The sequence below is a fragment of the Pundamilia nyererei genome, unplaced genomic scaffold, assembly GCF_000239375.1.
Source record: "Pundamilia nyererei isolate P.nyererei 1_Seehausen unplaced genomic scaffold, PunNye1.0 scaffold00035, whole genome shotgun sequence".
NCBI lineage: Eukaryota > Metazoa > Chordata > Actinopteri > Cichliformes > Cichlidae > Pundamilia > Pundamilia nyererei.
Window position 1 is genome coordinate 73,537 of NW_005187436.1, and position 25,125 is coordinate 98,661.

Consider the following 25,125-nt stretch of genomic DNA (forward strand, 5'->3'; position numbering starts at 1 on the left):
TATGGGCTTTTTCTTACTCCATATGAGGAATTTACTGAAAATATCTGCACAGAGTACAGAATATTTATTTTGAATATTAACCTCAAAGTTAATACTGACATCCAAGAGCAACCTGGAGATTTATATAATGAGTATAAGTGAATAATGTGTTGAACCATAATTGGTTAAAGAGCAGCTGTATTGGGTTTATTTGACAGAGGATACTGCCACCTATAGGTAATCTACAAAAATTACTGGAAACATTAAAGAACAAACCAGCTTCAATACAGTCTTTGTTTTTTTCTCTCCTGTCTTTCTTTTTGTTTTTTCTGCATCTATGCAGTAGCGTGCAGATATCATAACGGCTGTGTTTAATATATGTGTTCATACCCATGCACATTTAAATTTGAACATAGATGTAGTATCTGACCACCTGGGAGAACATTATGATGCATTTCATCAATTACATTCCGTCATTTAATTAAGTGAACAGCTAAATGATACACTTGATCTTGATAAATGAACTATTCAAAATGGAAATATTTACGTATGTAATGTAATTTAGTGAGAAATAAGAACCTATTTCTCTTGTACCATGACTGAGACTCATTCTTAGAATGGTTCAGGTGTTATTGAAGGGCAAGATCAGAGAGGCTAAGAACAATTACAGTGGAAAGCTGGAGTGGAAACTCCAGCAGAACAGCATGAGAGAGGTGTGGAGTGGCATGAAGACAATCACTGGATTCAGTCCATTCAACAGCAGAGGAGCTGGGAGCAGTGAGGACAGAGTCAATGAGTTGAATGTGTTTTTCAGCAGATTTGACACTGCAGTGAATGCTCTCCCCCCTAGTGAGTTACCTGTAGTCAGCCTGCAATCCACATTCACGTCACTCTCTTCAAAATCCTGTGGAAGTCCTGACACCCCTTCCCCCCTTTGTCACTTTCACTCATGACCAGGTTCAGAGACAAATGAGAAGACTCCGCTCAGGCAAGTTTGCTGGTCCAGACAGGGTGTGGCCCTATGTCCTCATGGCCTGTGCCCCCAGGTTTGTGGAGTCTTTCATAAACTGTTCAGGATAAATCTAAGTCTTTGGAGGGTCCCAGTGGTGTGGACGATGTCACGTCTCATTCCTGTACCAAAGACACCATGTCCCAATGGCCCCCAAAGTTACAGGCCTGTGGCACTGACCTTCCATGTCATGAAAACCCTGGAAAGACTCATCCTTTCCCGTCCCCAACCTATTGTCAGGCCACGTCAGGATACCTTTCAGGTCTCATACCAGCCTCGCCTCAGAGCTGAGGATGCCATCATCTACCAGCTCAGTTCTGTCTATGCACATCTGGACCAGCCGGCAAGCACTATAGCCCCTTTTCCATTAGTACCTACTCAATTGACTCAGCATGGTTTTCAGGGTTTTCCATTAGGTCATAGTACCTGGTACCAGGTACTTTTTTAGTACCTGCTTGCCTGAGTTTCAAAGCAATCCGAGCAGGTACTAAAATGTGACATCGTCAGACTGCGTGCCACCGATTGGCTGGTCAGTAGCATCTCTCAATGAGTCATAAGGTCATAAGGTCAATGCTGGACAGTACCTCCCACCCACTCCATGACGTGCTGGCCAATCACAGAAGCACGTTCAGTGAGAGATGGAGAATACCCAAATCCATAACTGAACCACACAGGAAATCAGTGCTGCCTGATGTGGCTACAACTCCTCCGTCTAATGCATAATACACAGTGCAATAGTCACACCCTTTTGCACATGTAGAGTGAAAATGAGAAATAACAAATGATAAAGTTTTACAGTATACAGTTTAGAGTAAAATGTCCATCATATATTTATCTTTTTTTGTAACTTTATTATACTGTTTTATTTAATTTAATCAGTTACTGTACTGTCTTGGAGCAGCTGCAACCACATCATTTCCTAAGGGATTCATAAAGTATTCCAATTTTAGAGCTGCAGTCTATGATACCAAGTGGCTCATCCCCAGATGTTAACGTGAGTCAATTCTGCCTCACAGTGACCATGCCTTGAAATTACAGCCAAATAAAGGATAGGAGGCTCTACCAAAGCCATTCATCATCCCAGTTCCAGCTTCTGCTGTCATAGTAAAAAGTTATGTAAAATATGCAATCACCAAATATTTAGCTAATGTTAAAGCTGTGTAGATGGTGATAATATTTTCAACTCCTAAGAAAAGAGAGAATTTAAATAAATGAAATTTAACAAACGAAAAAATAGACACAAAACTCGTATCTGTTTGATGAGAATAAACCACAATGGGATGTTGAAAATAGGTCTACATCATAATCACAAGCACGGCAAATTGGTACAGCGATTATGTGTTCCACTCCAAACTCACTTCTACTAAACAATTTTTAAAGAATCACGGTGCCTTTTTTAAATTGTTTTTGGCACTAGGATGTCAGCTTGTGCATACTTAATGTAGGTTTTTCTTTCAAGACCAAGTTTGCAGTGTCCACATGGAGCAGACGGTCAGAAGTTGAATTCACGTGTCCGTAGGCACGTCTAATTAACAAATAATGATTAAGCTGCTCCAAACACAGAAAACGAGTTTGTTCCTTAAAATAATTAACAGAGCAAGGTCTATTATCACTTTAAAAAGTTATTTTTTAAGTAATAATAAAGAAAGCTGTTAACAAAACAAAGCTCAACTCCAAATGTGCAATATAACTCTTCTTAATATTTATTCTTTTAGACTCAGGGGAAACGCTGATTTTTTTTACAGCACGATTTGCATATCTCAACACATCCTGTGTACAACCACAAAACCATAACAGTATATGTTTTGTTTTTACACTGAGTGAAAAACAAGACAATTTTACAAGCATATTTCTTTACACTCAGCATACAGATAAATCTATACATATTCTCTCTCTTTTTAAACGTAATCTTTAGGCAAAATATACCGACAAACCATCAACAAAACATGCAACATCCAAAACATAAAGTTTTAGACAACTATTGAAGTTGAGTAGATTTTTTTTCCCCCCTTTGTGTTGTTTCAGCAGTTTACGGGACGTAGTTGCACACATAGTCATTGGTTGACAGCACAGGTTTTGATTACACAGTCAACTCCCCTTTTACAGCTATAGACATGAACTGCTGTACAATTATATGTCTTTTGTGATTTTTTTTTTCAACACTCACATGCTCAGACTTTGGACAATATAAACATTCAATCTTTGTAGAAAATAAACACTTTATGTACACATGTCAAACAACTTGAGTCACATTCACACCCCTCAGAACAACAACAAATGAATGGATTCACGATTACAGGCAACAGCTGATCTAAACAAACAGTATTTAGCTTGGGTGAAGTCTAATGAAACACAGGGGTTGAACAGTCAAGGCTGAGCATTGAGATAATATGTCTAATTTACTGTACTGTGTACACAAACTTTTTTAAGTACACTGAGAGCATGATGCAGTTTAGAGTGATATTTATCCCCCCCCCACATTGTGCATTACGTTTAGGAACCCCAGTGTGTCTGCATGTTTTTTCTTTTTCCACATAGATACAAAATGCACACCACAATATTTCCTGCCATCACATACACCATGACTCAGTTCATTTCAGTGCATAAACACAAAACACGTAATCCCACATGTCATGATGGAACAAATGAGACAACGCAATAATAAAGTGCACAAGATCCATGTAGATGTTAACAGCCGTTAACGTCAATATATATTAAAATCAGTAAAAAAATCAGAGTATTTCATATTTTCTTTCATCGATGTACAAATTAAAGTTATTTTCTTACAGTTATTTTGAGAACATATGTTCACAGTTAAAACATTTTAATTCCAAAAACACAAATGCATTCAAACGTATATGTTGCATAGAATTACTTCAAATGAAACAATGGATCTGGAATGTAAAAAAGAAATATAACTGTTGAGAATTTAAACATAAATCACGGTTGGCACAACAAAATAATTGTCAGCATTGAAAAATTAACCTTGTTTTCTTCCTCACTATACCCTCTTTTATGTTTGCTTGTTTGTTTTACTTTGTAATTATTATAGGCGATAAGTGACATCTTGCTCTATGTTTGTAGTCTCCAGTGATATATTATAAATAGTTGCATTGGCTTTGTGATGTGCCTAAACACACTAACAGTAGTTCTGAGGGTCAATTTTTCATTCTGTACAGGTAAAGGTGACAAAACATTGTAAGACGAATACAGATAAATACATGGGTCACCTACTCACACCTTAGTACTGAGACTAGGCCCCATGCTTTCATTTGATCCTATACATCACTGTACGCCAGTGGGCCTGAGTGTTTTGGTTGCAGGCAGTGAAAGAGGCTGGTTCAATGTGTTGTAATGGGAGTCACTGACACAAAATAGTTAAGTGTTTTACAGTACAGCCAGACACACAAAAGAACCTTGACGTTTGAATGGTAAAGCATTTTTTTTTCTTCCTTTTGAAATAATTTTCAGGGAAAACTCAGACCAGAGGGACTTACTAACACAGAGACAGCAGGGCTGTCATACTGAAGTAATGACAGTTGCAGATCTACAGAGGATTTTGACACATATTGTATGAATTACATGTCTGACGATGGACTACACAGAAGGAAATATTAGCAAAATCTGAGCCACTATAACAATCTTAAAGCAAAATGTTGTACACTTGAGACGGATGTGTGAAACTCACCTTCCACAGTTGTAACATTCAACACAGCAGATGCTGTTCATTGTTAATTTAAATTTTAATTCTAATCTTTCCTAACAATATCATGCTAGTAAAATAGTAATCAGCCACTAGAGGTTGTCATTGACCTTGGATTTTATTTGTATTGTCACAGCCCTGTTCGATATAGCGGTGCATTAGTGTGACCAGAGAACCAAGGGAGCTACTGAACATGATTATTAACATCCTTGAGCTCACATAGGTCCACATTCACATAATAGTTATTGTGACTGCCTACACCATAGATTACTGGATTGTCAGTGCGCCACTCACAGCCTCAATCTAACAAGTCTGTGTATCTGTCCCATATTATATATATTTGTATATATAATCTAGTGACAAGAGAACAACTCTTATACTGTATATTATATTTAGATATATTCTGCATCTGATATCTGTGTATACTATATAAACGTCACACTGTACAATGTGATTCTCTGATATGCTCTTATATTTGCATGTGGGATATCTACAATCAGAAGTGCTGTACATTTAATCCTCATCCCACAGCAAAGGTCAACTGTCTGACTCAGGCCTACATAAGCTCTTTATTGTGTTTTTTTTTTTCCTTTTTCAATGAAACTGAAAGAATATTGTACAAAAAATGTATGCATTTCTTCATCAGTTAATATTCCAAGACCACTTAAATCCACACAAATCACGATCGTAGCACAACCACGTCTCTCATATGAAGGAAATAAAATGAATTCCATGATTCTGTTTTTCATCTTTCCCTTTGTTAGATATGTTTGTTCAGTAGTGCAGAATCACATCTCGGCGTCTCATGTGGATTATGGAAATAGAACTGTGGTAAGAAAGACGTCACTGCCCTCAAAGCCATATTGCTGCTGAGTGTCTATCAGTGCCAGCTTTTTATGTTTGCATGTTAAATCCAAAACCAGCAGAGACTTGAAATGGGAAGAGGTGGAAATGTGCTGGCAGTGTTGGACTGATATAATTGCAATGTTAGTAGCACATAATAAACCTTTATTTTATGATTTATAAACCGAAGCAACGAATTAAAGGAATCTTTTTTCTTTGCTCTTATTCTCATTCTCTTATTCATTTTTTTTGTCACATCTCTGAACTATGCACTTTGCATTTAGTGTTGGCTGATCTGCTGCATCTGGATCTTTTTGGTGTGGTGTTCAGGGGTTGGTCTGAGTGGAACTGACGAACAGCTTGTGCCAGCTGACCACTCTCTTCCTCATGTCCACCTTGTCAAGCCAGATGTAGGCTTCACCTATCAAGGTTTTCTTCATGAACTTCCCTCCATTAGACACCAAGAAAAGCTGGGAATGCATGAGAAAGACAAAAAGAATTTGTCAGTTAGTTATCTGTATGTGCTTTGCCAGCTCAAAAAGTGCATGTTATTCAGTATGATTATTAATAGTTGCAAGCAGATTGTTACAAGTATATCTATAAGTCTAAAAATTAATGCATTTTATAGACCTAGAAATTTTAGAGCCCATATGAGCTATTTACAGCAGAAGAAACAGCTTTTAACCACGTTGTGAGTACCAGAGGAAACTCTGCAACTTCCCTATGTTTGGAACACTACAAACACGGCCTGATGGCCGCACCTGCAGCCACACACCTCTGCAGTTATATATTGAAGTGCTGATTGGGCCATACCAAGTGCAGCTCTTGCCACCCATAGGTGTGCATAAGTGACTTGTTTAGCCTTCTGCTGGGTATTTTTGATTTGAAGTAATTATTAAACTAAGTGTTGCTTTGTTTGTTTGGTGTTAGATAATTTGTTAGGATTTGTGTTCCCCTTATGTATCAACTTGGCCTGATCAGCCAGTATTTAAGTCCCCTTTGGTTCTTGCTGTTAGCTCAGTTTTGTTTGCTGAGTAGTTAATCTGGAGATATGTCAAGTTGCTGTTTTTGGATTGAGTTTTGTTCTATTCATTTGACTTCTTTTAAGGGCCCTGTATTATTAGTTCATTTTGTATTTTGTTTTTTGGTTTTTTTTACAATTTGGGGGGGTAAATACACCCACTTTTTTCTAAATACTCACTGTGTCCTTGGTCTTAACCAGCCTAGTCTCTCACACATCGCAACAAAAAAAGTTGGGAAGAGTGTAAACTAGATTATTTTTAAACAACACTCTCATATTATGGGATATTTGTGACTCCTTGTCAACACGCATAACAAATATTAGGGAAATCTATTTATGTTTTGTGTGTCTGAAAGAAAAAAAACCCAACAGAATATTGCTAAGTATATTGGATTTTTAAATCACCAAATATTGGTATCAGTCATAAATAGCCTTTATTGTCCAGACTCTAACACAATCATGATTTATTACGTTTTATTCACTCATCGTATTTGACAATTAGCAGGGGTCTGAAAGTTATTTAGGTGCCTGTTGTACACTACCTGTATGGAGTGTCCAGTTGGGTTTAGGGGGAATCTGAAGGTCTCATTGAAAGAAGGCTCTCTATCATGTCGACAAATTCTCGTCTTCTTCTTAATGATCCTCTTCTGGGTGGCCACATTCACCACATACAACTTCACATACAGATCTGGATGCAAGTTGGATAAATAATAATATGAATTCATAAAAAGAGGACTATTGAGATTAAAAAATCAAAATGCATGTACATCAGTACTGATTGGTTCCACACCTGGCAGGTGGTCTGGGCTTTTGAACTTGTAAGTGATGTTTCTGCACTGAAGGATCTCCAAGACCAGTTGGTCCCCTTCTGTTTTCACCTCCTTCTTGAGAGCAACCTTGATCTCCCCCATTACTTGTGTTTTACCAGCTAACACGAAACAGAAAGAGCAAAATCAAAATCACATCAGGAAATATATATCCAAAGTTTCACGTGTATCTCACCAGTTCTACATGTCCTGAAATAATTAAGAATTTTACAAGACAAGCTGATTTAAATTTGGTAAATTAGTTGTCAGGCACCATGGAAATGACCTCCCGACCTTCATCATTGTAACAGCTGCCAGGCTATACCCTAAAATGACCATCTGCTCTTTGTAACAAATTGAAACTAGAGAGGGAAGGGAGGCATCGTGACACCCGAGCTACATGAAATGTAGATATAACAGCAGTTGTGGGACAGCATGGCAACCACTTCTCTCAAGCCGTGCAGTAAGTTATAATTCGGGTTAATATTGTTCATTGACAATAAGCACTTAGCTGACAATTTGACCTCGCAACTTAATAATGACATTAGCAACACCATTTAGAGGCAGTTAATTAGGTGGCTTGGTTACAAAGAAATTGAAAAAAAAAATACAACAAAACCGTCATTGCACAAAACACTCAACAGGGGGAGCCCTCTGACCAAGAAAGCAAACATTTGAAAACGTGACATTTCTAGAGCTTGCCTTCATTTTCTGCAGTCTCAAGTTGGTTTTTGTCTGTGCCATTAGGAATAGTCTTACCGCTGTGAGAAAAAACAAAAAAAACAAAACAAATGAATTTATGAACACTGTTTTATACATTTAAAAGAGTATAACATGACATATACATTAACAACCGTTAATGCATAATATGCTTGCATGGAGCTACAAACAGTCTTACATCCGTGGCACTTGAAAAATGGCACTGTCCACTCCTATGCCTGCTCCATCTTCACTATCCAGACCTCCATAAGCGTCTCCAACCAGGCTCGGGGCAGATAGTACCACTGACCCTGAAACATCACTCAGCCGGTGTCCTGGTCCTGTGGGTGGCAATACTGAGTGTGATACTGAGGAAATCAATCACTCAGTTTTTTTCTTCAAAATAAATTACTTGCATAAAAACAAACAAACAGAGAATGTTAAACGACCCAGCTTTTACCACACATGCATGGGTGCCCAAGACATGTGCTGTATGTAACAAAACACACACCCAGCTATCACTCATTGACAGAGGCACTCTCCATCACACATAACTTTGACAACTTTGACTAAGCATCACATAACAGGGCATCACTGTAAATGTCAGCATCTCCTTGCATTTACGTAACAGTGCTGTGTAAAATCTCTGTAATACGAAGCAAATCCCTACATTAGAACTAAATGAAGGTCACTAAATTTAATGAAAAAAAAATAAGATTAATTCACTGTAGGACATGGCATGGCAGTTTGTTCATACAATTAAATATTCTTTCTTGGCTCTGGCTGGTTTCTGTTATGCTTTTGCAGTAAGAAAGAACTTGGGAAAATATGTGAAGATTACTGTTGAAACACATTCGGCGACTTTCGGTGTATTTTTGAAAGATGATGTGTGACCACAATGTGTTTGAAGCACAGTCTGTTACTGAAATGCAATAATTACTCATTCTGTTCCTAATGAAAACAAAATCATTCGGTAATAAAAGCGACACAAAATAAATATATAAATAATGAAATAATATATAAAATGAATATGTGCATTTCCAGACATTCATAGTGCTACATACAGAAAATAATTACAACAGAAATATCAATATTTACACATTCATTTATTTGGAAGGCTTAGTTTTAATTATTTAATTATAATAATTATTATTAGTAGTAGTTTTTTTAGTTGTTGATTAATATGATTTATTTATATATTTATAGAGTACATTTTTCCTATGTTGCCTCACCTTCCCTTGACATTTCTGCTTCCCTCATGGTTAGCTGACCGCTTTACACTCACTGGCTGGTGAGTGCAGCGTGAACCTCCTGTTGACTTTTGAAACCTCGTGGTGTTTCTGTGTTTCCAGGTTTGACTGGGTCATTTGTGCCCCCTTTGTTTTAGGTGGGAGGAATAGGGAAGGACTGTGCAGGGCGAGAAGACTGTGTGCCATACCTGTGTCTGCCTCTGTGTGTGCTTTTCTAGGGGTTAATTCTTGTGACACACACATGCACATACACAGCAATATTGCAGCTCCACAAAATATTCTGTGGCCAGGAAATAATAGCTAGGGAATCTACAGTTGCATGCGTATAAAAACCTCCAACAATGAGTTTACTTTCCTTTGTAAAGAAGTAGACCATTAGAGTTCATTTTGAGGATATCACATTGAGGATTATACACAGGTAATGGATGTTGTTTAAGTCATGTTAACACAGTAGAACATACAACATGTAAGGGATTGCCATCCTAGCTTGGTTTCTGTACTGGGGTTGGAGATCTCCACACCGGGGTTCTGTAGAAACCATATGCTTGGGATTGGCACATGCACACTCCATGTAGAAACAGAGGGGTCTGGATTTCTAATTTAGCTAATAATACTAATACTACAAGTTAAAATAATCCATTAATTATGTTTGTAGTTTCTTAAACTATTATCCCATTTAATTAACTATTTAAGATGCCCAAAGAGAAAACCAAAATATTAAACTGGTGAAAAATATCAGAAACAACACATAACAATTTAGTAAACTGAATGAGCCCCATCTCTAAAAATAAGATTTTAGAATTACATAGTGTATTAAATAGGATTTCACAGCAAGTTTATTTTTATTTGTGTACTTATTTGATCTTTTTATCTTTTTAAAATCCTTTATCTGCCTTGCTTTTTGCTTAACAGTTATATTAATGAGCTAGATCACTGTGACTTTGTGCTGGCAGAAAAGCAAGATGAGATGAGCAGAAGGCAAGGTAAACTGTTAAGGAGATGAATGCAGAGCAATTCAAGGCTTTATCAAACAATCTCTACAAAGCTTGCATGCAAGGGGAAAAGGTGCATTTCGAAGGTGGTTTATCAGGGGTAGGGGAAGGATTTACTTGGTTGCAGGCAGGATTGTTGCACGGCAGCTTCAGCAGCAGCAATTGCTATTCCAGCATCCTCAAGGTGGGCCTGAGTGACACTGCTCTTGCTTTGGCTTCGGGAAGGGCCATGGGAACGTAGTTGGCCGTCGGAGGAAGACTTGGAACTGCCTGGGCTACTGTGTGACTTTTCCAAAGGCATCATTTGCATGTCTAAAGGAATATTAAATGAATGGTTACAAGTGCCAAAGAGAAAACTGCAAAATACAGTGGCTTGCAAAAGTATTCGGTTCAAGGGGGCCGGATACTTTTGCAAGACACTGTAAATAAACCAACCCCTCTCAGGTGCAAATAATATTTCACAGTCATCTGATTGTTCCATGCAGTACTGATATGTATGTATTTACAGTGTTCAAGGTATGGTTATGAATACCTGCCAAGAATATTAATATTATTTATTGCTTAAAACTACTTATATGGAATTAATTGATATTTAGCAATCATTAACTGTAAGAATGAGGTGATTCTTTACCTTTAGCTGGATCGGGAAAGATTCCATGGCTTCTGCTCTTGATTACAGAGTTTTTAGGTGAATCATGACTCCCATCTCCCTGCCCTGGTGCTAGACTCTGACCCATTCCATACCCCTGTCCAGAACCTGAAATGTGGCCCTGGCCATGTCCCTGACTTGACCCAGACCCTGACGGACCTTGGGCAGCATGGTGGGCTCTGCTGTGTTCAATGCTTTCACTCTGCTCTTTCAAAGGCAGCCAGCGAGGAGTGTTGTCCAGCTGGGTGGTATTTGACAAGTCAATCAGTACCTGAGTGACAATAAGAGAAAATAAAAGAGAGAAAGAGTGAGACAGTACAAAATAAATAGGAATTTAATATATATAGTTATAGAAGCCAAGTTTAAATTTGGTGTTTGTCTGACCAGAGAGTTAAGTTAAGAAACGCAGGTCCACCAATAAAACAATACAAATAAACCAACATAAAATAAAATAAAATAGCAAAAACCACTTTAATGAGGTAAATTGGTAAAAAAGAAAAAGAAAAAGTGAGCTAAATTTCACATTGTCAGATGGCAGACTCGGCTTCACAAGTCACTTACTTCTCCAAGGAAGTCATTGGAGGAGGACCTGTCATAGTCCCACACTGTCACCTCCAGCGTTTTTTTCTTCAGCTTCAAAGAAAGAAAAAATAAGTAAAGAGAGGGTCACAGATTATGGTGAGGCGTTGAGGCGTTGAGGCGATCGTGCGAGGGAACAAAATGTGTGAGGTGTGAGCTTGTTTGTCTGTGCGAATGTGGGTGGATGAAGGACAAAAGAAACGAGCTCGTGTACACTGAATGAGTCGTGCCTAAATGAGTGCAGCCATGAATGCTAATGAGGGGGGTAATTTAATCAGCAAGGAAATCACGAGTTGTTAAATGCATGTGTGCAAATACGTGGACGTGTATAGAAACACTCGGAAGCATGTTGGAGGACATAACATATACAGATATACTTATATAAGTATGCACTGCAGATTTTTTTTTAAGGCTGCGGTAAGACGATGGTGGTGTCTGTCACAAACAACACAAGCAAACACAGATGGCTAAGAATAAACACAAGCAACCATATATACCTCTAGCAGTCACAGATGAGCACACATGGGCATGATTACCTAACACTCTTCTATTACTCTTTTTGCTAAAAAGACATGCAGTTAAAGTGTCTGTATTGACACTGTAAGAGCAAGAATGTCGGTTGTTAACTTGAGGTTTGCTAGTGCTGATAAGAGGCTGCATAGAGGATACTGAAAACAGCCCGAGGGAGAGAGCATGAGGACGGAATTCTAAGTGTCGTATAAGACGCTGAGGCTTCCACATTGCCCAAAGTGGATCACAACAAATACAGTAACTACACAAGAGTGACTGTGGGAAGATGTTTGTGTGCATGTGCGTTTTAGTGTGGGACAGGAAGAGAGGGTCTGCACAGTACCTGCTCTAGATGAATGTTCTTGTAGATGACAGTCTGATTCCATTCTGGGTTCATGGTCTTCTGGGCATACTTGGTCCTTCTCTTGTTATCAGCACTGATAATTCATGACATTCAGAATGATTGGTTGTTAATAATACATTATTAAAAATCTCTCCACTGCTTGATCCCATGGCAACATTCACAAAACTGCAATGCTCAGTAAATGGGCTGAATAGATGCTGCTTGGAAAATGGTCAATATCCTTATTTGGAGGCACCAGAAAGATTGCAAACAAACTGAAATATTTTTGTTAATTGTCTGCTCTGAGTAAGATGCTTTAAAAAAATTTTTTTTCAAATGAGTACAGAGATAGAAGCTGAGGAGAGTTCAAAGTCAGAGGCATGGAGAGAAAATGTAATGGCAGAAGTGCTCTTAAACACTGTGAAATAGAGCAGATAATTGGACGAACAACAAAGGCCACAATAAAAGGATGGAAAACCACTTTGGATGGGTAAATTACACAAATAAAAACATAACACCAACTAAAAAACAAAGATCAGCACCACACTACCTTGCATTCTGGACAACCATGACTTGGCTGAGGGAGTCCAGAAGAGGAAGAGGAGGGCATATATCACAAACAAGAAAAGCAAAAATACAAAATAACAGTCAGAGAAGCTCAAAGAGCTCAAAGAAAAGGCAGTAAAGGATAGAGAGCTGAGGCAATCAATATTCTCTTGAGGGTAAATCACTGTTTTTGTGCCTACACAGTAGATATGACTCAAGACCAAAAAGCCTCACAGTGATTACTGGCTCACAGGTGAATGAGAAATTCACTACTCTGACCTTTTGTTGAGACACTGCGGCTGTGAACTCTTTTGCTAATGTCAGACAGATGCATTTCAAATATATTCTTGCAATAAAGCAGCAGTACAAAGGTGCTCTCAACGAGCTTACATTTTTAACCTATACAGCGTGTAGGTTGAGGGAGAGAGCGCATAATCTAATAAACAGGCCTGATGGAGGCATTATCTAAGAGCAGATATTGTTACAAGGGAGATAATGGCTGCATCGATCCTCTCTCTTGCTATTCACAAGCTCTTAGGAAGACAGTGGAGTCGACACCGATAAGAAGGAGTCTCACCTAGGGACAAAACCAAAGCACTCACTTTAGCCAAAAGTAGAAAGAGTAAGAACATGAGGTTGACCATGTGGACTCTCTGTTGCCAGCTAATTTGATACATTATAATGCAGCAATTTGGAAAAAGGCCGCCTCTTACAGCTTTATGTAAAGTCTAACACAACTCACTTTATTTATTTATAGACTAAAGCAAATCGAATCAAATTACTGCAGAAATGACTGCCTCATATCATCATGTCCTGTACCATTCTCTCACACAAACTTAAGACGTTAGTCAGTGGGATACAGCAAAGTCAGTACAAAGTCAGGGAAAAAAAATCAGGGAGAGAGAAAACAAAACAGACACAAAGGCAGAAAAGCAGACACAGAACACATATTAGTTAGCACTAAAATGCTAAAAGCTCACCCTCTCCCAGGTAAAAGGTAGACCTTCACAAAAGGGTCAGAGTAGCCATCATTATCCCTTGGGGCCAGGTTTCTAGCTTGCAGGACGTGGACAATAAGATTTCCTAGATTTCTGTCATAGTTGATCTGGAGCTGTTTGAAACAGAGTGTAGAGGAGGCTCTATGAGAGAAACTACAGGGGTCCATCTTTATGTTGTTGGGGGTAAATAGTGATATTTTCTTAATGTTTGTTTGCATGTGTGTGTGTTTTAACCTGAATTTCTCCTGTGATGGGATGAGGCATCTTCATCATCTCTGTTTGCTAAAAAAAAAATAGAACAAAAACAGAGAGGTCAGGAGGTGGAGTGGTTCTAGATTGATAGTTTAATGATTTGGCAAACAAATTTGTCTGGCCCACAATAACAGACTTTAGCCATTAACCTGGGATTAAGTTGAAGTATATATTAATAGAGTACTGGTGAAAGAGGTGCCCTTGTAGAATAGATATTAACATTTTTCATTGAACGTATGCACGTTGTGGGGGACACTGACTATCTGATCGGTGTGTTAGAAAGGAAAGTCTGTCGGTGTAGTGTGACACCATTAGTTAGTTTAGTCAGACATCTCGTGTTCAAAATGAGTTCTTTATTGCAGCATCAGACTGCGAATTTGGGGTTTGATAGGTAATTATCCCCCTTGACCCTACATGCGGATGCTAGGATGGTCGAAGCAGCCAGCTGCTCTGTGCAGAGGGAGAGACGAGAAACCCAGACTCTTAAATAGAATGCCCAGATGAGAGGTTGTGTTTGGTATATGATTTAAGGAGAATGTTTCATTTGTCTGATGCAGTGCAGCTCGAGTTGCCTGGCTGAACTTGCCTGCGGTCTTCACTTCATTTATTTAAAGCAAACACATTTCACAGAAATGTCAACAAAAGACTAATTTGAATAAGAATGTGTGTGAGGTAAGCCACTAAAAAGAATTTTAATGGATCAAATCCATTACCTTGTGTCGCTGCTTCTTGCTTATTGCAGGGGATGCAGGCTGGCCAGGGCTTGGCACCCCACTGGAGGCAGCCGATCCAGTACCAGAGTGGAGGAGGGCAGAGCGCTCTAGTGCAGACAGGACCCCCAATCCCCCAGCTCCTACTCCAACCATACCAGGTGCCTGCTGCTGGGACACCTTCTGCAATTCTGCAGCTAACTGCTTAGGATCCACACCGGGGGAACGCTGTCCACCTACAGAGACAAGTGTATATAGTGACTCACATTTTATTTATGTCAAACATGTACGCAGGCGCATGCACGCATGCAGACGTAGCAACAAATTCTCGTACATACCAGCCTTAAGCTGGACATGGTGCTCCAGGGCTTGTGGGTGCTCAGGGTCAGACAGCATGTTTAGGTCGCTGTTTGGATCCATACAGGAAATTTATAATGGAATAACAACCAGTGCGTTGTAGGAGTAATCAGTCACAGAGTGGATATTTGGCAGATGAAGGGGTGTGGGACGAACAGAAGGGGAAGGAAAGACGAGAGAAGGTGTTCATGGCTGCAGAGTCACCATTTTGTGACTAAACATGTAGGAGTTTCAGTGGGATAGAGGGATAAATGGTGACAGATGTTACTCACAGTCTCACACAAAGCTCCGCCTCTGCACATGTCTGGCCCATAATAGACTGCACTTCCTCATAAGTCTTTCCCGTTAGAGGGACTCCATTCCACTCCAACACCTGCATTCCTGTAATACGATGAAGGCCAGCATGCAAAATGAGTGACTACCCCTCATCTCTATACATGAAACGTGTTAGAACAGAGAGTGCAGTTTTCATGCTCACAGAACAATAGTAATAGCAACCAGCTCTTCAACTGAATTAACTCTGTCTTCATTCTTCTTTATTCTCAGTTGGGTTTATGCATTGGCCTTGTTCCATTGTTGGAACAACACCCAGCACAAAAGCAAGAAAGAAAAGTTTTGCCGATGATTATATTAGATGTTTTGTTTCTCACAAAGAATAATGTAGAAAAAATAGCATATTAGAAGTAAAAACACAGCAACAGCACAAGAAACAACCACTAATATTTGCATATTTATGATGTAATACACAAAACAAATCACAGCAAACTCAATTTTTCCACCCAGGGCCAAAGAAATATGAGGCCTCACTTACACAACTGAAACCTGGTCTTCAGATTAGACTTCTGCTTACGAAGCAACTCACCAGCTGCTGTGACAATAAAGGCTCACATTAATAAGTGCGTATCCTCATGCATGAGCCAGTATTTCTTCTTAGATTATTCCCTCTGTTCTCTGTGTATAATCTGTAACCTCCCCCACTTTATTTCACACTGCACCTAAAGGCATGTTCTGCTGCCAGTTTCTTTCAACAGAACATAAACATATGCATAGCATACAGCACACGCTTGAAAGTAAACCAGCCAACCTACTGTCTTGCCTTTTTAAAAAAAATATATTTTCTTGTTCAGCAAGACAAAAAGGGAGTAAGCTATATCAGAATTAAATGGAATAAGAAGCTAGAACCAATTATCTCATTAAAACTACTGGTGGAACTGCAATCAGTACTCAGGCGCTTCTCTTTCTAAACAAAGATTAGAGCATCAATTATTTGAAATTCCAGAAACTACAAGAACAAATTGAGCAGGGATTGTTGCATGGTAATTCACTGTGTGCGTGTGTTTATCTGTGCTTGCCTGTCTATCTGTATCTGTATGTTTACAGGGACGCTAAATATAGTCTAATGACTAACACAGCCCACTGATGTGGAGGGTGTGTTTGCGCGTGATGTGTTGAGGAAAGACACATGACAAACCAACACACAGTAGGCTACAGCCGCCTGTCACAACTCCATCTGGAGTGATTTAGGCATGAATTTTTACTGAAGGCGTAAACGGCCCTAAAAGCATCAACACTTAAAAAGCACTGTGATCATGACTCTCCTGAGCCTTGAGAATCTTTTTCATTCTGCTCTTACCCTCCACAACTTTCCCCGTTTGTTCTGCCACCCCACCAGGGATGACCTTGGCAATGTACGCTCCGATCTCTCCACGACTCCCTGGAATCTCCTTACCACCTACCACACGGATGCCAAGTCCATTACCTAAACGGTAAAAATAGGGATACAAATCCTAATTACAAAAACAGAAATAGACAATCTTTGTGATTTTTCTTTTATGGTTGTACGATAACTGTATGTCTGCATTTTGTAATAGTTTTATACCTGACACACTGGAGTCCTTCATGTCTCTCTTAAGCTTGATGCGAGTGTGAGGGAAGGCATAAGGCACGAGTTTCATCTGAAAATTCACAGCATTAAAAGAAGCATGTTTGTAAGCAGAAAACATTCCGGGTTTACATATTAAAACCAAAAATAAACATGGAGTGGAAAAAAAAGGACCAAGCTGAATATTATTAGCTTGAATCGCACCTGTCTCCTGTCTGAAACACTCCCGCTCTGAGGATGCCCTTCTCTTGGCTTATCAAACCAATCTGTGTCCTCTCTTCTCAGGTGGTAGGCTAGACAAGGAAAGGATCGCATTAAAATCTATGCATGAAAATAGGGACTAGAAGCTTTAAGCATAGAATCAAGCAATCTCTTTTTTTGTATTTAAGAATAATTGTCACACATCCACCCAGATTTTCTAAAAGGCAGGAAGATCTCTGATCTGTCCTGACTGGATAGGTGAAAGCAAAGAAACAGAAACTCTGCTCCATCCTATCCACAAGTGTGAGATCAGATGGCTACTAAAAATACTAAATGGTGTATGAATAATTTCAAGTTTGATAAAAATTGATATGCTTTAAATGTTTGGAACGTTTTATTTTCTATGTATTATTTTACAGCACTGTGTACTGGAAATCTCCCCCAAACCATCTTCATTTATAAGTAACGACTGGAAGATACTGACAGTCTCGTGCTCTATTTTACCATCACAATTCCAAATCATACCTTTAAGAGCAAAAATAATCAAAATAGTGAAAGCTATAGTAATATCTCAACTTTGAAATACTGTTTTGGTGTTAAATGTAAAAGAATCCAAACAAGGATAGAATTTTCTATGTATTGGCGAGCCAAGCCCACAAACAGAAAATAGACTGCTACATATCTTGTAAATATCTTGAAAGCATTAGATCTTGAACAAATCGGTATATGATGGCAGCATTGGTTTTCAGAATTCTATAAAAGATCTTAAAATACTTTGTGCTGTGAATCTGCATGTTTTTGGTAACACTTATGCACAACACACATTTATTTTAGTGCATGGACATGAATACTGGAAATGGGTCTGATATGTTTACAAAACCACAGTGCAAACATTCCTGAATGACACATAAATTAAGTCTCTGCAGTGTATGACACATAAAAGATATCGAGTGTCATTAAGATGGGGTTCATACCAGCATGGAACTGACATGTCAACTACAAGAGTCACTAAATGATATGTATTGTATACGATTGTGAGGTGGGTCATTCCAGAATGAATCTGGTATGTTTACAAACTCAGCCAGAGAAGTGAACCATTCATGATATGCGGCATGGAGGCATACAGTCTCTAAGTAACTACATGAGAATTGCGATGCCGTCTCACCTTCTATATTCCAGTTTGGGCCTCCAGCTGTGGTACAAAGTTATATATGTTTTTAAGAAATTTGTTCAACATATGTTCATTCTTCTATCAAGCTACAGGAAGTAGAGTGCTAAGACTAAGATTTGTACTGCAAGTAGGCTAAAATTCAGCACATGCACTAAAAGCAATAGTAAGAGATGCATGCTTTACTGCATTTACTAGCCTGACAGACAGATCACAAATTTAAGCAGAAGCACTATGAAAAAAACCCCCAAACAAAACATATAAGATGTTTCTTTAGGAGGGAAAGCCATATCAAGATTGAGCCACATTATCATGAGAGGCAGTAACTTTAACTATGCTGTAAGATACTCTACCGTGTCTGATACTTTCATGAAAGATTCTGGCATCATCTCTGTTCAAAGCCAACATGGACTCACTTTGTGCTGCAATTGAGGCAGATGAACACTTTTATGTAAGGTCAAGACAAATGCTTCTGTCTCAACAAGAATGTATTTACATTGATTCCTCAAAATTGGCCTTGAAACAAAGCTAAAGTTGCGGAAGATATTCTTGTTCGTTGGCACTATCTGACAATTACATCAGACCCTGTGCTTTTTAATGCTACTTCATATACAACATACTTACCAAATAAAAGATAAATAATTATAAAGGCACTGGATTTACCTAAACTAATGGAACACTACCAGTCCCATTCTTATGGAAATGGAAACAGTGCATGTCAATATCTGCTGTGAATCACCGGGGAACACAGACATCTCACACCACAAGGAGACATCCACAGCAACAACCAACAAGCAGAAAACATTAATTTTATTAAGATGAAAATGGAAAACAGATGTACATGCAAGGATGAAAATAAGACCAAATTAGAAACTGAAAGATTACAGAATCAACGATTAACACAGTTGACACAATTTTCTTTAAGTATACACAACAACATCGGCTTTATAGAAAGCTACTGCATTACATCTTTTTTGATCTATATAAACCATCCAGCAAATTTGGAAATGTCTAAATTGGCCTGGCACTGGCTTAGCAATTTAGTTAGAATGAAACAAAAATACCTGTAGAATCTGCAGAACATGTATATCACCATGATTCAGCAGTACTCTTTTAAACTTACTGCTGTTGTTTTCGAGCAAAACTAAAGGAAGAACCTTAAAAATGTATGTATTTCTTTTTCTATAAGTTTCCTGTGCCACTGAAAAAGGGCTCCAGTGTAGGCTGTTCAATATTGCTCAGATTTTTAATGAAATTTATACAAAAAATAAGGCAGCTGCATTGTGAGCAGTATGTTTGCTTAGCATATCTCTTTGTAGTTCATAAACAGATAACATAGATTCTAGAGAGGATCTAATCTAACATTTTTAGAACTGTTGGGGTCTAAGAATAAGGAAGGACATTGAATAAATTAAACTGAAAAAAACAAACAAACATCAAGCTGATGAAATGACACAGAAAAGCATGGATAGACGTGGCATACATAAACAAAGAGTGTTATGTATCACTGACCACGATAATTAAAAGAAAGGAAAAATCATGCAAAATTGTGACTTTACATTTATCGTGACAGAGGGAAATATTGTAACAGACAACAATAATTATCTGGAGCACTGATAACTGAGAAAGAAACAGTTAATCCAGAAAGTCAATATGACCACTCAGTATTAGCATGCATGATAAGCACGTCGATATGGTCAAATTGTTGAAGCAGTCTTAGGCTCCATTTACCTTCACTGTCAGACATGGCACCTTGCAAGTCATCCATGATGAATGCGATGTCTCGATCATAGCCACGAGTCCGAGATTCCTCTCTCATATGTTGCTGTACCTCTGGGAGGGAATGGCTTGACCCAAATTGGTCCCTGGAGTCAGCAGAAATGGGAGGGAGAGGACCAGCTGAAGCTCTAGCCATACCCATTGGTTGCCCCACTGGACTCAGAGGACTTTCCTCCTCTGAGTTCTGAGCAACAATGGGGATGCGTCCACGGCTTTGGCTTATAGGTAAACTAGTGGGTTTTGCTCTGGCCACCCCAGGGGCAAATGCTGCATCTAGAACCTCTCCCTCTGATTTAAGTCTTAATGAAGAACTGGACAGATCCCGTTTAATAGATAGATCCAAACCATAGACTGAAGAGGGTCGGGAGGACGGGCGAGAACGGGTACCACTTGGGTAGGTGCCATCATCATGGGCAGTTGCCCTGATAGTAGAGCCAAGTCCAAGAGACTGACCAAGATTAAGAGAACCAGACAGATTGGCCCCTAAGGAGGAGCCTAAATATTTTTGTTGCTCAGACAAGTTTTTTCTTAGCCCAAATGTAATCTCATCCTGAAGTAGCCTAGCTCTAGCAGCCAGACTGGACACAGAGGACGCTCCAGATCCCATGTAGCTACCATATTCAGGCTCAAGGTCCCTACTCTCCTGAATTGGGGAAAATTTTGTGATGGCCTTAGGGTCTATAAGGGCCTTTTTGTTCTTCATCTGTTTCTGGTAAAGCATAGCCGCTGGGAGTTGTTTTGCAGCCTGTTTTTCAAGGGTGAGCCTGCCAATGCTATATTTCTCTCCTTTAGGGAAATGGCGAAAATTGCTGTCACTGGGGAGATATTGTGGTAAGCCCAGACCAGTCAAGTGTTCGAGTCCCTCAGTTCCTCGTCGGAATTCTTGCTTGATCTGCTGCTTCAGTAGCTTCAGCTCATAAGGTTCTTCCATAGTATCATCTTCTCCTTTGCCATAACTCTGAAGCCGAGATGAGCCTAAAAATTCTGCCACCTAAACGGAAAAAATAAATAAAATTATACGCCACATGTTAAGTGATATTGTGTAATTGTTCAAAACACTTCAGTGTTTTGAACAATTAAAAGGGCTATATCAGTCACACTGCTTTCTACATTCATGTAAGCCTAATAAAATAAAACTGGAGAATCAGCACTTCAAATTGTAGAATCGCTTTTTTAAATGAAAGAGCCAACACCAAGAAACACTAACATTCTGAGCTATTAGCATTTGTCTGAGGAGAAAAAGGTAGCAAAAACTAGAAACTAAGTTAACAGTATGGGATTTACCTCTGCTGTGCGCCTGAGTCTGTCTGCCTTGGACATCTCCTTATCAGGCAAGTTGAATCCAGAACCCAAGCCAGTATTGCTCAGTCCTGTTGACGCCTTGGTGAGCTCCCCTATGTCTTCTATCAGCACATAATTCCTGGCATTATGGTGGTCAATATCAGCATAGAAAGAATCAGCAGAAATGCTAGACATGGGACTAGAGGCCATGCTCCTCTCCTCAAGTCCTAACCTCAAGTCCAAGCTTCCATACTTGCCCCCTAGGTGAGCCACTCCATATCCACTTTCTGTGGAAGTTGGCACAATGAGCAGTGGCTGGTTGCGTATCACCTCATAGTTAGTGGTGATTTTGGGCTCTAAATCGGACAGGTTTGTTTGTCGCTGCTTCCCCTGCTGCAAGAGCAGAGCATGTTGGTAGCTGCCTGGCTGAGTCTGGGCATGGGAGAGGGACATGGTTGGGTAAGGAGACACCTGTTGGTGGTAAAGTGATTGTTGCTGATACAGGTTCTGTTGGGTGTAGTGGCTAGTGGTTTGGGTCTGGGGAACATACTGGCCATAGTGAGAATAGGGACTAGTCAGTGTGTTGTACTGGGAATCAGCTTCTGTCTGTGGGGGGATGAATTGCTCAAATTCCGACTGGGGAGCTGTCCGTGGTCTCTCAAGACCATCACCTCTGGTCTCTCTGATGTTGCTGACCTCACTGTCAGACATGTAGTCTCGCTCCTCTGCCACACCCTGAAGATAGGCTCTTTCTCTCTTCTCTCTTTCTTTCAGCAAGGCCTCCTTACGACGGTTGATACCCATCTCCAAGTACCTTGAATAAATAAATGAAATAAATATATATATATATATATATTATTTTTTTTACAATTTTAGTACTCAAAAGTTCTAATAAAAACCAGGGGAGGTGGCAAACAATATTCTGTTTTCTCACACATTAATACCTGTTACTATGTGTGAGTGTTGAGAAGTCTCATTGAGAGATGTCAAGGCAGCCTTTTTGCCCATAAGCTATCAAGGTAAGAAGGGAATCATGCAGACGAATTAGGAAGATTGATGGCATGAGATGCAATGACTGATGCAGTGGAGTTAGCTTGAATCATTTTCTGAGGTATTAGTTATTTATTAATTTAATACAGTAATACAAGTATAGGTAACTTTATATCCTAAACTGCGATGATTTTAAATAAATTAAATGTGTCTCACCGTAGCTTGGCATCAATCTCTTTTTCTTCTTCATCTAACTCAGCCTGTTTCTTTCGAAGTTTAGAAGATTCTCTCTCCACTAGATCAAGCTCCTTGTCAATGTCCTGCAGGATCTTTGCCCGGGCCATAGTTGTACTACGAGCTAGACGGCGTCGAGCAGAGTTGGTGCTGTAGCCTGACCGTCCTGAGAGGGAGTCATCTTCAGGAGGGGGATCTGGCAGTGTTCTCTTTACCTTCTTACCTGTACTAGAGGGAGAGCCTCGGCTCTAGAATAAAAACAAACAAACAATCAGTTTGTCAATTCAGACTACTATATGACGGCTCATATTTTTCCATTCATATGTGATATGACTTACAGAATAGCTGTCTGCATAGTATCCACCCATCCTGTCTTCTGTGGAAGGACTAAGGGACTTAGGGTCAGATAGAGATTTTTGACCAGCCTTCAATATCCGAGGACCAGAAGAAAATCTGGTTGGGTCTGCAGTCAACATTCTCTGTCCTCCAAGTGACTTTTCTGGGGACAGTGGGGAAACTGTAGTATAGAAGGTTTTGGACTTAGCGGGGATGTCTGCTGAGAGGTGTGTGCTGTAGCCCACCTCAGTGGATGCATGTCTTCTATCTGAGTCTGTCTGACAGCTCAGACTTCCACCTCTCTGAGAGTTCTCTGGAGCTGATATATGTTTAATGATTTCTACTTTTGTGTCCATCTGGACATTAGGTCGCTTGATAGTTCCAGAGTGATCAGTCTGGACAGATATCTCTGCCACTGTCTGGATAGCAATGCTAGAGACCTTGGAGCCATGTTTTCCATCACTGCTATGCTTTCGAGAGCGTCGCCGAGCTTTTGTTGGAGCATCCCATTCATCTTGGTCTTCATCGTCAGTCTGAGCTGAGCTATCAATGTTTCTTTTATTTTTCTTTCTCCTTCCAACGTGTTGTTTCTCTGCTGAGTCTTCATCATCTGTCTGCACCCCACTATCAATTATTTTTTTCCCTATGTCCTGATCAGCTTGAAGCTTTACTAAATCTTGACTTTCCTCTATGTGTGTCCCAGCAGATGGAGTCGTAGACTCATCTCTGACTGGCCAGTACTGGCCACTGTCTCCTACACCTGCATATTTAGCATCTAGAAGATTTCCAGTGGGACCAGTACTACCATAGTGCTCGTCTAGCTGCCGCTGGAGTTGCAGTTGGAGCTGCTGAATTTGCTGCAACTGCTCTTTCTGCTGTGCATAGGTCTCCTGTTGAGCCACCATGTGGGCATGATGCTCCTCTTCTTGCTGAAGGAGAAGCTGCTGTTTCAGAGCCTGAAGTTCCTCAAGCTCCCTTTGGACCATAAGCTGTTCCTGTTCTCGATATCGCTGGATTTCTTGCCTTTCCCATTCCAGCTCTTCTGCAAGACATAGTTGCTTAAGCTTCTCTAGCTCTAGAAATTCCCTCTCCATCTGATACTGGGCCATTTTGGTGTTATCTAAGCCAGGGAATATTGGAGAAGAAGCTAGGGCATCCAGAGAAGCAGCAATAGCTTCCAGGGTGGCATCAGAGTACATCTCTGGATAGCCAGTTATGATGTCAGCCAAAGCTGTAGGTAGAAAATCTTTAGATAGCCCAGAGTCAAAAGGAATTATCTGTCCAGGGTCTGTAGTGGGGATAAAGCCATATGGGTGTGGTAATGGCTGGCTGTGGACTATTGATGTGGGTGTTAAGGTTGTGCTAAAGACAGAACCTGGCTGAGTCGTAATTGCATATGTGGATGGAACTGGGGCAGCAACAGAGGAGTAAACTATTCCATCTGATGTCCTTAGAGCACTATTTACACCAAACCCAGCTGCAGGGATCTGGGAGTATTGAGCAGTAGTCATCAAAGGGTAGACTCCAGTCGTTTTGCTAGTGTAGTCTAGTGCTTTACCTGTTGTAATAAAATATATATTTTATTCTTCTAAAAAACTTTTATTAAAAAAAAACCCCAAATGAGTCATGCAATTTGGATTAAAAAAAAACTGCACATGCATATCTGAAGTCATTTTGGCTAGCAAGATGCAAAACCAAAATACTGAGGGAGCACACGTAGGCAAACACATGCATCTGTATGAAAAAACGGAAAAGAAAAGAAAAACAGGTTAATATTTAAGGAAATCATGCATATTAAACAGCAAAGCAAATTAAATAGTTTCCAAAAAAGTTAAGGAGATCATGCAACCTATAAATAAAAAACAGAAGATATAATCATATAAAAGATTTTATTAGAGAAGTGTAGAAAATGTATAAAATACTGGTGATTTTTTTTTCAAACAAAATGTTTCCAAAATGCTTCTTTGCTTGAAATCGAATTTTAGTTGGTAATCACTTCAGGGAATTT

At 39.5% G+C, this 25,125-nt stretch overlaps 1 protein-coding gene across 1 annotated transcript in view; it reads right to left on the reverse strand.

Annotated features, from left to right (window-relative positions):
- Positions 1–3,127: 3,127 nt before the first annotated feature.
- pclob (piccolo presynaptic cytomatrix protein b) overlaps positions 3,128–25,125 on the reverse strand; it is a 62,141-nt gene continuing 40,143 nt past the window's right edge. Inside the window, exons 15-38 of the mRNA XM_013910035.1 lie at positions 23,120–24,675; positions 22,764–23,029; positions 21,561–22,371; positions 20,229–21,267; positions 18,851–18,919; positions 18,495–18,521; positions 17,333–17,421; positions 17,126–17,201; positions 16,880–17,005; positions 15,519–15,627; positions 15,228–15,295; positions 14,893–15,125; positions 14,162–14,209; positions 13,910–14,040; positions 12,934–12,960; positions 12,384–12,477; positions 11,513–11,584; positions 10,934–11,222; positions 10,420–10,614; positions 8,260–8,401; positions 8,064–8,122; positions 7,346–7,483; positions 7,098–7,243; positions 3,128–6,004 (exon numbers count right to left, since the gene is read on the reverse strand). Coding sequence (XP_013765489.1) covers positions 5,861–6,004; positions 7,098–7,243; positions 7,346–7,483; positions 8,064–8,122; positions 8,260–8,401; positions 10,420–10,614; positions 10,934–11,222; positions 11,513–11,584; positions 12,384–12,477; positions 12,934–12,960; positions 13,910–14,040; positions 14,162–14,209; positions 14,893–15,125; positions 15,228–15,295; positions 15,519–15,627; positions 16,880–17,005; positions 17,126–17,201; positions 17,333–17,421; positions 18,495–18,521; positions 18,851–18,919; positions 20,229–21,267; positions 21,561–22,371; positions 22,764–23,029; positions 23,120–24,675 — 5,954 coding nt within the window. The 3' untranslated portion in view covers positions 3,128–5,860. The remainder of the gene's footprint in view (positions 6,005–7,097; positions 7,244–7,345; positions 7,484–8,063; positions 8,123–8,259; positions 8,402–10,419; positions 10,615–10,933; positions 11,223–11,512; positions 11,585–12,383; positions 12,478–12,933; positions 12,961–13,909; positions 14,041–14,161; positions 14,210–14,892; positions 15,126–15,227; positions 15,296–15,518; positions 15,628–16,879; positions 17,006–17,125; positions 17,202–17,332; positions 17,422–18,494; positions 18,522–18,850; positions 18,920–20,228; positions 21,268–21,560; positions 22,372–22,763; positions 23,030–23,119; positions 24,676–25,125) is intronic.